The sequence below is a fragment of the Ovis canadensis genome, chromosome 4 (assembly GCF_042477335.2).
Source record: "Ovis canadensis isolate MfBH-ARS-UI-01 breed Bighorn chromosome 4, ARS-UI_OviCan_v2, whole genome shotgun sequence".
NCBI classification, from domain to species: Eukaryota; Metazoa; Chordata; class Mammalia; order Artiodactyla; family Bovidae; genus Ovis; species Ovis canadensis.
In genome coordinates, this window is record NC_091248.1 from 63,051,783 (window position 1) to 63,069,015 (window position 17,233).

The 17,233-nt window shown below is 39.1% G+C and overlaps 1 protein-coding gene across 2 annotated transcripts in view; it reads left to right on the forward strand.

The window, feature by feature from the left end:
• Positions 1-17,233, forward strand: part of PRKAR2B (protein kinase cAMP-dependent type II regulatory subunit beta) — a 111,720-nt gene that overhangs the window by 54,070 nt on the left and 40,417 nt on the right. For both annotated transcript variants that reach the window (XM_069587910.1, XM_069587911.1), the window contains exon 3: positions 16,739-16,791. In XM_069587910.1, the coding sequence (XP_069444011.1) occupies positions 16,739-16,791 (53 nt within the window). The remainder of the gene's footprint in view (positions 1-16,738; positions 16,792-17,233) is intronic.

A 17,233-nucleotide genomic window follows, 5' to 3' on the forward strand; every position in this document is an offset into this window, starting at 1 on the left:
CCACAACCTCCAGCTAGGTAACCTGCTAGTCTTGCTGTTTGTCTGCCTCCGTGATTGCCATTACCAACTGTGTTGCTGGGCATGGATTTTTTGCACTTTACTTTTCATCAAGTTAGCCTCCCTCAGCAGCAAAGCAGGTAGAACTATGCTGCTGATCATGCTGGACTTGGGGGGCCAGGATTGCAGTCCCAAGCAGGAATGCCATAGATTCTCTGTGAAATAATTGAAAAAACGTATATTGGTCTCTACCCCTATTTCCTGGTACAGGGTTCCTAAAACCTTTGTGATATTCTAGGTCGCAAGAGCACTAGACGCATCTTTTGTTCTAATGTTTGGTCTTTGATCTTGGTTCCTAACACAGAGCTCCCAAATCCTTTGAACTTTGCTGAGTGATAGGAATGTCTTAGTTCTAATGAGAAGACTTTGGATGGGCTTGGGGATAGCTTCAGGATGGGAGCTGGTTACCTGAAACACCCCGCCAGGATTAGAAGCTTGGGACTTGCAGCCCCATCTGCTGTCCTCTGGGAATGGGAAAGGTGCTGGAGATTGAGTTAATTATCATTAATCATGGCTATGTGATGAAGCTTCTGCATAAGTTGCCGAAGTACAGGGTTCAGTGAACACATCTGTATGCTGAGAGGGTGATGTACCCCAACTCCCTGGGGACAGAAGTTCCTGCACTCAGAGCCCTTCCAGCCTTGTCCTCGCTCTCTTTTCTACCTGGACCCTTTATTGTATCCTTTAGTATATAATGTTTCCCTGAGTTTTATGAGCTGGGCTAGCAAATGATCAAGTCCAGGGAGGGGGTCATGGAGACCTCCCATATATAGCCACTTTGGACAGAAGTTGTGGGTAATCTGGGGACTCACTACCTGTGTTTGGCATCTGAAGTGGGGGTGGTATTGTGGGACTGAACTCTTGACTTGTGGAATCTGATGCTCACTCCAAGGAGCTAGTGTCAGAACTGAAGGGAACTGTTGGACACCTGGCTATTGAAAGAGGATTGGTCAGTGTGGGAATCAGCTCTCACTTGGGTATCAAGAGTGCTGTAGATGTGGTGGTGGAGGGAGTAAAGGAGGAACACAGGAGTGTTCTCACAGCCCCACTGTTCTCACTTAGGGTTCAGTAGGATTTCATGAATAAATGCTTCTCAATTTGTAGGCCTTTAATTGATTTCCAGAGTCCTGAAATGTTTTTGTTTTATATTTTTTGTGAAAATCATATTTTATCATTGCTTTGGGAGTGAGGATTTGCCATACTCCTTCCTCTCTTGTTCTGAATGCCTGAAGATGTTTTTAAAGTATTCAGGTGTAGAGCAAGCCATTTTATTATCAGATTGAGGTAGACACCAAGTCAGTATTTTTATTTTATGTGAAAAGCTTTATTAGAAAGAGTTCAGGTTTATAATAGTATGTTTAATGAGTTTTTTATAACTGCTTTCTAATAAGTTTTCATACCTGGATTCTGCCAGTTGAAGAAGCTGTATGTTTTTAAGGAAGTATTAAATTATAAAAATAATTTTGAAGAGAGATTAGATGCATTTAAAAAAAAAGACTGATTTTTAGCAAAGTAACATTTGTTTTGAAGTCCTTTTGTGTTTAAGATATTAATGTTTCATAGCGTTTTACAGTCATCTCTTTATGGGAAAGAAATCCTTTACTTCTTATTATAAATATATAGTATATTCTTTGTTGAAAAGAAGAAAACCTAGGAAGGCACAAATAGGAAAATCAGAAGCATCACAGTCACACTGCCAAGAAACAACCACCATATGAAGAACGCTGGTGTCTCTTCTACAGGCCTCATGCATACAGTCCGTCTTCTTGAGTCATTCATCTATCTTGAAACTTGCTTTTTAAAAAATGAACAAAATAAAAACCTGATTCTGATTTGGTGAACATCTTCCTGTGTTGTTAGATATTTTTGTAAAACACAGGTTTTTAAATGGCTGCGTAGTACATCAGTACTGCCTATGGATAACTATCATAATTTGTTTTCTCTTGGCAATTTATGTTTCTTCTGCTTTCAGCTGTCAGCATCTCTTCAGATTAGATTACTTCAAGAGCACTTGTTGAATTGGGCATGAACATTTTCAAGGCTTTTAATAAATATTTTTAGACAAACTCCTCCATCTCCACCCTAACCCCTGCTTAGAGTTTCACCAGCAATATTTGCAAAAGCTCACACTAAGATGTGCATCCTCTTCAAAACTAAATTTTAGTGAAATCGTATAATTGTGCTAATTAATTAAATTTAAAGTGTCTAAGTGTGGTACTTCCCTAGAGGTCCAGTGGTTAAGAATCCACCTTCCAATACAGGGGATGCAAGTTCTATCCCTGGTTGGGGAACTAAGGTCGCACATACCAAGGGACAACTAAGCCCTCGAGCCACAGCTAGAAAGAAGCCCGTGCACCCAACATGCTGCAACTAAGACCAGATGCAGCCAAATAAATAATAATTAGAAAAGAAACCTATGGCTGATTCATGTTGATGTTTGGTAGAAGAAACCAGTGCAATACTATAAAGCAATTATCCTTCACTTAAAAATAAAAATAAAAAAATGTCTAAGTGCTATTTTATTTCTGTGTATCCTATCTTGTCTTTATATCATTTGTTAAAATTTAAAATTCTTTAAAATTCATTATAATTTATTGTCTAATGCATCTTGGCTTTTTAAAGTTTCCCTTTAAAAAAGCAGAAATGGAATTTTTCTTTTCTCAGAGAAGAAAATCCTATTAAACTATTTATTAGGATTAATTTCTTTTGATTTTAAATAATGAATATGCTAGACTAGATTACTTTCATATATATATGTCTTTAAATGTTAATATGACGCTCTGTTATATTTAGATGATATTTTACTAAAATAAAATCAAAATTCTTGTTACGCTTCTGATAATCACATAGAATTAATTGAAAGATATTCCTGTAATACTACATTTAGGTTTTTTTTTTACTGAATCTTAAAGCTGAGAACTATTTTCCTGTAACTCTGACTATATTTAAGTCCAGATTTCACATCTAAGAATTGTCAAATGATACTGGTTTTGAAAATTTATTAATAAATCAGAAGAATCTGTAGTTTTTCTGTTCTTGTAATTCTCTTATAGGTACATGTTAGGCAATATTGGTCTCAAAAACAATAGGCAAAATTATTTTTAAGTCTTAAATATTTAAAACTTATTTTAAGCTTTAAGACAAATTTAAAAAATGTCTGCTGTATCTGAAGGGCAAAATAATATTTTGATAAATATAAGTATACCGTTCATTATCAGCTGGAATTTATTTATATTACTTTAATGTGATTCAAGATCTCAGAGCAAAATAAAGTGCCAAGAGGTGATCACATTATCTGAACAAGAGAACATTTGCACAAACTCTTAAGAAACTATTTGCTGGTCTTTTGATCAGAAGGTTAGTATTCTTTTCTGATTTCTCCTCGGCTATTAATTTCCGAAAGTCCACAATATGCATCAAATACAATGTTCGAAGTCTTTCTTAGACTATTTTCAGCAGGGCATAAACATAAGGTTTATTGCACTACAGTCCTATAGTACAAACAGATCCACGTGCTGTCCGCTGCTTAACAGTTCTAGAGGAATTTTAGTGACTAGCAGCAAGCACATACATGGGCTTTAAAATATTAATGGTTTGCAAAATATGTTCTCCTCAGAAATATTTTTAAACCTCTATTGTTGTATCTGTTTATTTCATCTTTGTTCATATGTAAGGTATTACTCTTTTTCTTAAAGAAAATTTATTTGGAATATATGATCTGGAAAATACCCAGAAATTAGGTCCTTTGATTACGGGCACTTGACCTTTCTCGGATCTTCACATTAATTTTCGTGTATTCTTCCTGAAGGAAGGAACATCTGTAGCTACAGGGGGACCATTGTTTCCCCGTGAAAGAGAGTGAGGGCTCATATGGTATATCATCCATTCTCTGAATCCCACAGGTTATTCATGGTCTCTGAACAGTATCACTGTGTAGAATAGTTGAGCCTGTCCTGTTTCTCACAGAAACACTTCATGTTGATCGACATGATTCTTTTTATAAATCTGTCAATTGCTCTGTCTTCTTAATTGTACCATACTCCTTATAAGTGAGTTAATTATGAAAAGAAGTGATGGATGTTTTATAGATTGAATGTATATTCAGTATGTAGTGGAAAGAAAATGGCTTGGGAATAGATTCAGTGACAGAGTCCATGTGGTGGTGGTGGTGGTGCCCAGTTGTATCCAGCTCTTTGCGAACCCATGGGCTGTTGCTGGGCAGGCTTCTGTCTCCATGGGATTTCCCAGGTAGAATCCTGGAGTGGGTTGTCATTTCCTACTCCGGGGGTCTTCCCAGCCCAGGGATTGAACTCACATGTCTTGGATCTCCTGCATTGACAGGCAGATTCTTTACAACTGTGCCACCTAGGAAGCCCACATACTTCATAACTAAAGTTTTTAATTACTTAGGAACCCAAATCTAGAATAAAAATTTACTTATCATGTGTATATGGGTTCTGACATAGTTAGTTCATTGCTTTTCCTTTGGAGACATTTTTGAAGAAAAATTTACAGTTAAAAAATATATAGTTGATATACAATATTATGTTAGTTTTGAGTTTACTACATAATGACTTGATTTTGCATATATTATGAAATGATCACTAGGATAAGTCTATTAATCATCTATCTGCACACAAAGTTCTTATAATACTGTTGACCATTTCCTTATGCTGTATATTACATCCCTATGACTTATTTATTATACAACTGGAATTTTGAACCTACTAATGCTCTTCACTTATTTCATCCACCCCAATGCCTCCCTTCTGACATTCACCTGTTTGTTCTCTGTGTCTGAGTCTGTTTTAGGTTTGGTTTGGTTATTTTGCTTCTTAGATTCTGCATGTAAATCAAGTCATACAGTATTTGTCATTATTTATCTGAATTACCTCACTTAACATAATGCCCTCTAGATCCTTGCATGTTGTCACAAACGGCAAGATTGCATTTTGAATGGCTGTGCAATATTTCACTGTCTGTGGAATATCGCACATCTCTATCCATTTGTCTATTAATGGACACTTAGGTTGTTTCTACATGTCTTTTAAAAACAGATGAAAGAATGTTTTGAGTTCTGTTGCTTTACCTGTGAGGTATGAATGGTTCCTGAGAGTATAATCACTTGAAGCGTGGTATACAGGTGGAGGAAAATTGTTTTTAGAAACAAAACGTAGATAGGAATGGGTCAATTATATAATCTTATTCTAAATCTCTCTCTTAAAGGGCAACAAAAATAATGATTTTGTGATTAATCAGGGTGGTTTAGTGAAGTGTTGAATAGACAGATAGATAGTGAAGTTGCTTAGTCGTGTCCGACTCCTTGTGACCCCATGGTCAGTAGCCAACCAGGCCCCTCCGTCCATGGGATTCTCCAGGCAGGAATACTGGAGTGGATTGCCATTTCCTTCTCCAGGGGATCTTCCTGACCCAGGGATCGAACCCGGGTCTCCCACATTGTAGGCAGACGCTTTACCGTCTGAGCCACCAGGGCTTCTAAAATACTTATGAGATAATATATTTTCTAGTGGAAGTAACAGGAAAAAATTCGTAAAAATTTTTTTTTAATTGGTAATTATATGTTTGACACTTTAGGAGCCTACATGAATGAAGATTTAAAACAAATGTTTTATAAAAAGAGTGAAGTAAAGCCATTTACAGCAACATGGCTGTAAATGAAGTGAAGTAAGTCAGACAAAGACAAATATACGATATCACTTATATGTAGAATCTTTAAAAATGATAGTAATGAACTTATTTACAAACAAAACAGAAACAGACTCATAGATTTAGAAAACAAATTTATGGTTAAGAGGGGAAAGAGGGGGAGGGATAAATTAGGAGGTTGGGATTAACATATACATGCCACTATTATATATATAAAATAGATAATCAACGATGACCGACTGTATACTACAGGGAATTCTACTCAATACTCCATAATAACCTACATGGGAAAATAGTCTGATAAAGAATAAATATATGTATATGGATAACTGAATCATTTTGCTATATTTCTGAAACTAAGACAACATCATAAATCAGCTATACTCTAATATAAAATAAATTTTTTTAAGTTCAGAAATTTATGGAGAACCAGAAGGTGGTTTTGAGGGGCTGATTTTTAAAGCCCTGTTGATATCCTTGGGGAGAGGTAAAACCAACTAGATTAAGTGGAAGGTGTGTGTTTAATCGTTTCACCAAGACAAGATTATACAGTTAAGTACCTTGGCTAAAATCTTTAAATTAATTTTTCTGACATGAACATAATTGATCTGGAAATTAAATATTAACTTAAGTACTATTCAGTGAAGCCTGCCAGCATTACTGCAAGATAGGTACAGCTTGTATTTATATTGCTCGTTTTGTAGCTAAAGTCTAGGCAGTAACATGGTAGATTATAACAGCTTCTAATATTTTGATGCAGGAAATAGGATATTAAGTTGTACATTAAATAGCTGAATGGTCAATTAATATTTGAAAAGCACTTTTAAGGAAATGGTAATGATTCTTTTCAGAGTTGATGAGCCTTATTTTATAGATTTTTAAGTTAAGAAGTTTTTCTCCCTATTTGTACGTAAACTGTGAGGTTGATTTCAGTATCTCTTCTCTCACCTTATAAGCCCCTAAAAAGAAACAGGGATAGGAAGGCGTGGGTTCAGGGCCTTTACAAGGTAGGATTGCACTTCTCTGTCTCTCTGGAAAGATCATGCTGCTTGTCCTGTGAAAGGTGGTGTGCATACCTTCTTGGCAGAGGTGATGTGTCACTTCCACACTGATGCTTTGGGAACATAGGGGAGGAAAATTTCTCCAGTACCTTCTTTGGGTCTCTGGCAGGGCTTAAGAATTAAATTGATACAAGATTAACACAAGAAAAGCATACAAATTTTTATTGAATTTTAAATATACATAGGAGCCTTTGGGACTGCCCAGTTGGTGCTAGTGGTAAAGAACCCACCTGTCAATGCAGGAGACATAAGAGACATGGGTTTGATCCCTGGGTCGGGAAGATCCCCTAGAGGGGCCTGGCAACCCACTTAATATTCCTGCCTGGAGAATCCCATGAACAGAGAAGCCTGGCGGGCGTCCTTGAGGTCTGAAAGAGTTGGATACTACTGAAGCAACTTAGCCGCAGCAGGAGCCTTCACAAGAAAATGAAGACCCAAAGAAGTGACCAGAACAGGAGACTTTAATATCTTTTAGACAAAGGAAAAATAAATTTGTGAAGAGTTGACATGACAGAGGAATTTGAGCTGTGGGCAGTAACTGGTGAAGGAGAAGCAAGGTTTGTTTATGTAGCCTTCTCTGCCCGTAGTAAGAATGTTTCTTTTCCTCCTGGTATAGGCAGAAGAAGGTACTTTTCACATGGGAGGTTATCTCTTCTTTCAGGGAAGAGGACTGGGGAGAGGGGTGAAGGTCAGAGTGACTTTCCTGCTTTTGACATTTTCGCAAACTCCTTCAGCCTTAAATGGTATGTCAAAGTGCCACGTTTTGAGGTACTGTGTTTTGGGATGCCATGTCTTGAGCCCCATTAGTAGCCAGTGAGTAACTTGGCACTGTCTTGGAGACTGGTAACATTCTAAATGGAGGCAGTTCTGTGGACCTTCAGGCCTCTATGAAGATCACAGGGGTTTCCCACCATCCTGAGATAGACGTTCAGGGTAAACAAGATGTAAACTTCTGTTTTTTTAAGTCATGATGATTTGGGGATGCTTGTTTTGTAGCATAAGCTAGTCTACCCTGACAGATGCAATTTCCTTAGGTCTAAGCGTCAAAAAAGAGATACCAGAATAACTGTTCATGTCTTCCACTATTTTTGTTAACATTTACTACGTGCCATTCATTCTTCCAAGTTCTAGAAATATAGCAGTGAACAAAATCTTCTCTTCTCAAGAAACGTCTTCCCATCCTTCATTGTTAGTTTAGGGAGTCCCTTCTTCTGCAAAGCCTTGCTCTCTGAGCGGCAGGCCACCTCTTTCTCTTCCTCGCTCCTGTGCACTTTGCACACACCCTCGTTGTGGCATTGATGGTATCGTGGTTATTCTGTCTTGCTTTCTAGGCTGTGATCGCCTAGAGAACAAGTAGTTTATACATGGTACATAGTTGTATGTAGTATTTACCAACAAGGAAACAAGGATCTACTTATAGCACAGGCAGTGGTACTCAATACTTCTAATGACTAAAATGGGAAAAGATTCCATTTGGATTAATTTATATAAATTAAAAATTATATATGCAGAATATATAATAATAAAATATATATATATAACTGAGTCACTTTGTTATATACCTGAAACTACCACAATATTATAGATCAACTATATTTCAGTAAATATTAAAAAAGTACTATAAATATATAGACGTAGCAAATTACATAGTCTAATATAGAGTGATAATACATATACTTTGCATTGTTCTCCCTGCATCACCTCCCACATTTCAAACATTATTTTTTTAAGTGAGTAAGTTCAGACTTCCTGTGGGTCATTTTGCTTGGATGTGATTTGGGATCAAAGTGTGAACTTCTGTTTCTGGACATATTATCCAAATGCCTTTGCTTTGAGAGTTACGTGTTAAGATGATCGCTGATGTGTCACAGTGGATAGGTACCAGATTGTCTGGGCAAAAATGTGACTGAAGAGGGGAGGGGGTGTCTATGGCTTGTCGTCATGCCTCTTCCTTTTACTTAGTTATAACCAGTGTACTCCTCTACCAGTGTGTCTCAGTCTTATATTTATTATTGCCTCTGCCTCCAAGTCTGTTTTAGTCTTTTTCCCCCTAACTGTCGCCTCCATGAGATTTTAGTACAACAGATATACTGTGTATCTGGTTAAGTATTGTAGGAATACCTATTCTTTATATGGAAAAAAGGGCTTCCCTGGTGACTCAGTGGTAAGAATCCACCTGTCAATGCAGGAGACCCAGGTTTGATCCCTGGGGTTGGAAAGATCCCCTAGAGAAGGAAATGGCAACCCACTCCAGTATTCTTGCCTGGGAAATCCCACAGAGAGAGGAGCCTGGCGGGCTACAGTCCATGGGGTCACAGAAGAGAAGGACACTACTGAGCAACTAAACAACAATTGTATGTATATCTATGGTTTATATGGAAGAAAAGTAAAGTAAAAGTAAAGTTTGGTTTTTGCCCCTTCCCCCAACTAATCTTGTTTGAAAATGCATGCCTTAAACTAGTATTTGTAAAAGGTACTTTTTTTTCTGTCTTTGTAGGAGCTCATTTCCACTTCAGTAAGCTAAGTTTAACCACATTGCATCAGAACTCTGTTGTCTAACACACCTGTGCTTTTATAATAGCTTTATTTCAAGCTGATTATCATTTAAATAAGTATGCTGAAATCTTAGTGCGTTGAGAACACTGGGGAAGTAAATTTTACATATTTTGCAGAAGTCCATTTTTCCCCTAGGTTTTCGACCTCTGAAGCACACAGTCTTTCTCTGCAGGCCACATTTGCTTTTGATTCCTTCCGCAAATATTTATTGAGGCTGTACTGTGTGCAGGGCTCCGTGCCAGGTGCTGAGGCCCAGTGGCTCATGGAGCTGGGCCTGCTTCCTTTATTCTTTGTTGGCTTTTTCAGAACTCACAGGGTAAACTTGTCCAGGGCACAGTTGTTTTGACTGTACTGATTTTTATACATTCCCCAACAAAGTATAGTGGGCACTTGGTGAAAAACCCTGGAGTTGGTGTAATCCCTTGTGCAGTATTAAAAGAAAAAGATACTTGGTCCTGGTGCCTGGTACAGAGTTCCTAAAACCCTGGGGATCTCCTGATTTCTTTGGTGTGCTCACCAGAGTTTCTTGGCTGAGGGGCTTCTGGATAGCTTCAGAATGGGGGCTGGTTCCAGAAAGACCAAACTATGATTGGAAGCTTGGAACTCAGTCCAGCCTCAGAGTATGGGAAAGGGACTGGAGATGGAGGTTAATCACCAAAGGCCACTGGTTTAACCAAAGGCCACTGGTTTGTGCCCATGTAACAAAACCTCCATAGAAACCCCTAAACAACCAGCTGCAGAGAGCTTGCAGACTGGGGAGCACAGCACGAAGTTGGGAGGGTGGCATCCAGAGAGGGCGTGGAGGCTGTGCCCCTCCCACCATATCTCACCCTGTACTTCTCATCCTTTTGGCTATTCTTGAGTTGTATTCTTTATAATAAACCAGTAAGAGAAAGGCAAGTACTTCCCAAGTTTTATGAGTCATTCTACTGAATTATCAAACTAGAGGAGGGTGTTGTGGGAACCCTCAGTTTATAGCTGGTTGGTCAGAAGTATGGTAGCCTGGGAATTGTGATTGATGCCTAAAGTGGGGACAGTCTTGTGGGACTACTGCTTCAACTCTTGGGATATAATGCTAACTTTGGGTAGGTAGTGTCAGAATTGAAGTGAGTTTTTGGACACCCTATAGGAAATGATGTTGGAAAAGACAATGTGCTTTTAAATATAGGAAAATGGAATAAATATAGGAATATTTGGCCCTTGTCTGTCACATTGTGTGTGTGTGTGTGTGTGTGTGTGTGTGTGTGGGTGGGTGGGTAGTGCATGAAAATATTGAGGGCCAAGTCCCACAAGATGCAGACCCAATATATAGTTTTCACTTTTCTGTCCTGCAAACCCTGGCATTTGTCTGGCTATGCTAGTACACATTATACTGTCTGCAATGTGGGAAACTACTAAAATTCTTGGAGCATTCTAGATTACTATTGTATTATCCAAATACATATATACACAACTTTGCAGGAAAACTCAACATAGGGTTCACATAAAGAAGAAGGCTCTTTTTCTCATAACTGTGTAATTGCCAAACAGAATAGAGTATATAGTTTCAGGCTCAATTTCAGATTTCCCAGGAGGGATGGGGTACACTTGAAAAAAAAAATTCAAGGCAGCTCAGGGTATCTGGAGGCTTGGGCTTAAGGGTCTATCCAGATAGAGAGTCTTTCGTTCATTCATTTCTTGCATAGGTATTCACTAAGCTCCTAACCTCTGTGCCAGGTCCTTTGGTGAACAAGATGGAAGGTCCTCATTTTCACTCATCCTCTCTGTTCCCATTTTTTTGGACAAATAGTATACAAAGAACAACTTTTTATTCATTCATTCTATGTATTTTTGTTTGAGAGTCTATAATACAGGTAGATTATTGGGTGATATTTAAAAGAGACATCATCTCTGCCCTCGAGGACCTTCAAGCTGGTTTGTTCATCAGTCATTCTTTCAAAAAATGTGCACTGAGCCAGTCACTGTGCCAGGTTGGTGCTTTTCATGGTTGTTTAGTTGCTAAGTTGTGTCTTACTCTTTTGCAACCCCATGGACTGTAACCTGCCGGGCTCCTGTGTCTGTGGGATTTCCCAGGCAAGAATACTGGAATGGGTTGCCATTTCCTTCTCCAGGGGTTCTTCCCAACCCAGGGATTGAACCTGCGTCTCCTGCATTGCAGGTGGATTCTTTACCGCTAAGCCACTGGTCAGTACTAGGGACATAGAGAAATGAACATAGTTTTCGAAGCGCTACAGTTCTGCCTGGGCGGGGCATAGCTGGTAACCTGTTTGGTAAAGTGTTGGACACGACTGAGTGACTTCACTTTCACTTTTCACTTTCATGCATTGGAGAAGGCAGTGGCACCTCACTCCAGTGTTCTTGCCTGGAGAATCCCAAGGATGGAGGAGCCTGGTGGGCTGCCGTCTATGGGGTCGCACAGAGTTGGACACGGCTGAAGCGACTTAGCAATAGCCGCAGCAGTAGGTGATGGTAATGGACTCTGTCCACAGTGCAAAGGGAACACAGAGTGGCGTATCCTAAGTTAGCCCTTGTCTAAGCAAGAGGTCAGTGTTTGACTCTTGATCTCACTTTATTTTTTTGGCTTAAACCACAGAAATGTATTTTCTCACAGTCCTGGAGGGTAGAAAGCTAAAAGCAACGTGTCAGCATATTTAGTTTCTCATAAGGCTTCTCTCCTTGGTTTGCAGAAGACCACCTTCTCACTGTGCTGTCTCCTGGTCCTTCCTCCACTAGTGTGCATCCTTGGTGTGTCTCTGTGTCCAGAGTTCCTCTTATTATAAAGACACCAGTCAGATTGGATTAGGGCCCAACCTAGTTGTTTGATTTTAAGTTAATCACCCCTTTAAAGGCTCTGCCTCCAAATACTGTCACATTTTGAGGCATTAGGGGTTAGGGCTTCAATATATAAAACGTGGAGGGACAAAATTCAGCTTGTAAAAACCAGATTGTAAATATTTTAGGCTTGTAGGCCATAAAGTCTCTGTTGGAACTCACAACTCTGCCATTGATCTGATTTTTCGGCTGGGCCTGAAGAGAAGGGATGGCTTGGAAAGGAGGATGTGGGGGAAATCCCAATCAGAAGATACTGTGTCAGTGAAAGTAAGGAGGCGTGAGGGCCCCATGGCAGTGTAGGAGGTGCAGTAGATGAGTTTTAATATAGTGAAACTAGCGCACTTCAGTGCCAGAGCTAAACCTTGTAATATTGGAACAACAAATGATTCAATGGAATGAATAGTCCAGAAAGAAAGAAATACGTGATAAGGTAGGTTTCACAAATCAGAAGAGTATTAAGTAATAATACTGAATCAGAAGAGTATTAAGTAATAATACTGAAGCAATTGATAAATTATTTAGAAAGAGAATAGATTCTTGCTAGTGACAATTTTTAGTCAGCATTTAGGGGCTTGAAACTTAGAAATTAGAGGATTAAGATTTCCTTCTGTGAACTAAAACTGATCAACATTAATGGGTCAAGGTGCTATATATAACAGGTTACCTTGAAGAACATAATATCTTACAATATCACCTCACTGAACATACAGACACCATTAGAATGGTTGACTTTGTGGTATCCACACTCCCAAGAGCCTCGGCTTTGGTTTAGTGTTCTGCTCTTGTTCTCTTAGGTTTTTTAATTTATGAAAATGGGCCTGTATTTTCACTGTGCACTGAGCCCTGCGAGTTATATATCAGTCCTGCCTGTGAGGTTGGTCAGACAGGGATAAAGAAAATTACAGAGCCAAGCTTTAGACGTAGATGCTCTCCTGCTTTTAGGAAAGTTGCGGCAACACAATTCTAGAGTCCGGGCCACATTCTCAGGACTGTGTGTGTTGTATGTGTGTGCCTTGGGCTGTCCCAGTTCAGTTCAGTTCAGTTCAGTCGCTCAGTCGTGTCCAACTCTTTGCAACCCCGTGAACAGCAGCACGCCAGGCCTCCCTGTCCATCACCAACTCCCTGAGTCCACCCAAACCCATGTCCATCGAGTCGATGATGCCATCCAACCATCTCATCCTCTGTCGTCCCCTTCTCCTCCTGCCTTCCATCTTTCCCAGGATCAGGGTCTTTGCCAATGAGTCAGCTCTTTGCATCAGGTGGCCAAAGTATTGGAGTTTCAACTTTAGCATCAGTCCTTCCAATGAACACCCAGGATTGACCTCCTCTAGGATGGACTGGTTGGAGACCTTGCAGCCCAAGGGACTCTCAAGAGTCTTCTCCAACACCACAGTTCAAAAGCATCAATTCTTCGGCACTCAGCTTTCTTTACAGTCCAACTCTCACATCCATACATGACCACTGGAAAAACGATAGCCTTGACTAGACGGACCTTTGTTGGCAAAGTAATGTCTCTGGTTTTTAATATGCTGTCTAGGTTGGTCATAAATTTCCTTCCAAGGAGTAAGCATCTTTTAATTTCATTGCTGCAATCGCCATCTGCAGTGATTTTGGAGCTCAGAAAAATAAAGTCAGCCACTGTTTCTTCGTCTATCTGCCATGAAGTGATGGGACCAGATGCCATGATCTTAGTTTTCCGAATGTTGAGCTTTAAGCCAACTTTTTCACTCTCCTCTTTCACTTTCATCCACATTAGGCTGTCCCAGACTGATGCATTAAACAGTTTATTTGACAGACTCTCTCTTCCTCCCATCTCCTTCTCACCAAGGAAGCTTTTAATTGTGATTTGACTTCTGTGGTCTTCCTTCAGGGAGAGAGCTGGCTGGTTATGGTGACTCTGTAATAATTCAGGAAGTTAGTTACTAAGCTGGCATCCTGGTGATATTCATCAGTGAGGTTCTTTAATGGGAGCCTGTCCCTGGGAGAAGGCCTCCTCCTGTTAGATTTCTGAGGCAGAAGGCTGAGGTCCAGGCATTTTGTTGGTGAGTTCACCGAAGCCAGCAAGGGCAGAACAGTGGTTGAGAACAAGCCCTTTCCATAAAAAGGAATGAAGTTCCAGGACCTGCTACAATAAATTAATAATGTAATATACCAAAAACATTGAGTGTACACTTTACATGGGTGAATTGTATGGCATGTGAATTATATCTCAATAAAGCTGCTTTTTAAAACATTAAAAAAGAAGAAGAATAGGGCGTTTGGAGTGAGCTAGACAGGCCTGGGATCAAATCCTGTGGTTGTACCACATTGTGTGATCTTAGCCAAGATATATAACTATGCCCTGTTCTTTCATCTCCCAAGTGGTGATATGACACCTAGGGTTGTGAGACTAAAGGAGAAAATATACACCTGGTCAAGGCTTCTCATCCTCAGCACTGTTGACGTTTTGGATCAGATCATTCTTTGTTGGAAGGAAGGATGAGGGAGAGCTGTCCTGTGCGTGATGGGGTGTCTCCTAGCTTTCCCCAGCAGCTTAACCCCCTACAGATGTAACAGCCAAAATGTCTCCAGATGTTGCTTAAATGTCATGCTGGGGGACAGAATAGGCCCTGTTAAGAATCACTCACTGGCTAAGGTGTGTAGAACAATGCCTGTAAACAGAAAGCCACTGGCAGATTTCACAATAACATTGACAGTCCTTGGACTAAAGATGACAGTACTTCTGAGGCCCCTGGAAAGATGTTTGTCAGCCTTTCATCTGTCCTCTGCTCTTTAAATTTCTATGTCCATGCCAGAATCAAGTCCACATGGATTAAAGTGTGTGTGCTAAGTCTCTTCAGTTATGTCTGGCTCCTTGCGACCCTATGGACTGTAGCCTGGCAGGCTTCTCTGTCCATGAGACTCTGCAGGCAAGAGTACTGGAGTGGGTTCCCATCCCCTCCTCTAGGGATCTTCCCGACCTAGGGACTGAACACGTGACTTAGTATCTCCAGCATTGACAGGTGGGTTTTTTACCACTAGCACCACCTGGATTAAAGCATAAATGTAAAAAGGTCTTCCTTTACAAACTGAAAGAAGAGAAGTTACAGATCTGTAAATTTGCAAATAAAAAAGATTTGCAAATACCAAACTCAGAAGCAATGGTACTTTTGTGATGTTTAACATTGGGTTTAAATCATATTGGGGAATTTTTTTTCTCGATGCCATTACATTAAAAACAAAAAACATGAGTTGCTGCTGCTAAGTCACTTCAGTCTTGTCCGACTCTGTGCGACCCCATAGATGGCAGCCCACCAGGCTCCCCCGTCCCTGGGATTCTCCAGGCAAGAACACTGGAGTGGGTTGCCATTTCCTTCTCCAGTAATTATAGTTAAAAAGCAAACTGGACGGAACTTCCTGCCGTCCAGTAGTTAGGACTCCGTGCTTTCACTGCCTTGGTCTGAGTTTAATCCATAGTCTTGGAACTAAGATCCTGCAAGCATATAACATAGCCAAAGAAAAAAAGAAAATTGGATAAAATGATTATAAGAGATATGTCAAACTTGTATTGAGAAACCGGTGTAAATCAAAAAGAAAATAAAATACAGAAGTAAATATCTCAGGCATAGGGACAAAAGAGGATATACAGTCTGCCTACACACATTTGAAAATTGTTCAAATTCAATAATACTTAAAAATTTAAATCTTTTTTTCATTTAAATTGTCAATAATATCTAACTCTGTGGTACCATTTAGGGGAGTCTCCTCACACATTCCTTATAGAACACTGGATGGGTATAATCCCCCTGAGAAGAAATGTCGTGATAAATATGCCTTAAAAGTTGTCATACCTTTTAGCCCCCAAAATAACATTTGGGAATAATTCCACAACATAATCTGAAATGTCGACAAATATTTGTGCATTAAGATATTTACTGCAAAGTTGTTTCAATAGAAGCCAATTTTCTGGCTAGCGTTAAGGGGAGTAGTAAACTGGATCTTACGATAAATAATTAGCAGTCTTTAAAAAATATTTATAAAATATTTCCAGTGGCATGCAGAATCCTTACAGTGTTAAATGAAAAATCAAGTTTTAAAATTTTGAATGCAGTATGAACTGAGCTCAGAATAAAGACTGGAAAGGAATATGCAAAATATTAATAGTATTTATTCCTGGAAGATTGAATTATGGATAATTTATGCAAGTTACTCATAATTGCATGATTAAATTGACCATTTCAAAGCAGACTTAGATTTTGTGTGTGCCTGTTCTTTCCAGTAATTTTTGATCTTAACCATTTCTCCAGCTTGGAAATGAAGGTGAAAGAGGTTAGCTATGTTTCTCTGAGTAAAAGAAAGAAAAGAAGTTATCAGTGCCTAAAAGGGCAGCTTCATATTTTAGTAAATAACGTATAAATTGCAATAGCGGACTGGCTTTGGGGGGTAGACTACCTGCCCTGGATGAGGTGGATTCATGCTTTTTCACACCACAGCATTCTTCTTGTTCATTAATTTTTAAAGATATATTTATTGTAGCATGTTTCTTGGTGAAAGAATCTTTAAAATTTCCATGTTTATCTTTACAGTATGTGCAGAAGCTTATAACCCTGATGAAGAAGAAGATGATGCTGAATCCAGGGTATGTAACTTACTGAATACATTAATTTTACATTATACTCTTGTCTTGGATAAGGAAAATAGTAATAGAAAAGATGTTAACAGGCTTATAGATTAACAGAAAGCATAATGGAACTATTTTGACTGATTCTTTTTGTAGTCTTCTCTCTGATAGCTTACTGCTTCATGCTCTGTGTAGTTGCTTTGATCCAAAGCCTCTCTCTCTTTGGATAAAACGAAAGATGGACATCATAACTCACTGAAGTTGTGCTTTCATTTCTCTTGCAAAAATACAGCCTGTGATGAAAAATGTTTTTAGCTATCTTTCCCAAAGTGATAATGTTATTTTTCTTAGATAAGTAAGTATTTCTAGCAAAGAAAAATACTGGGAAAAGACTTTTGTTCCTACTAGTTTATCACAACAGATGCTTACTCTGAAACAACAACAGACACAATAAAATTAC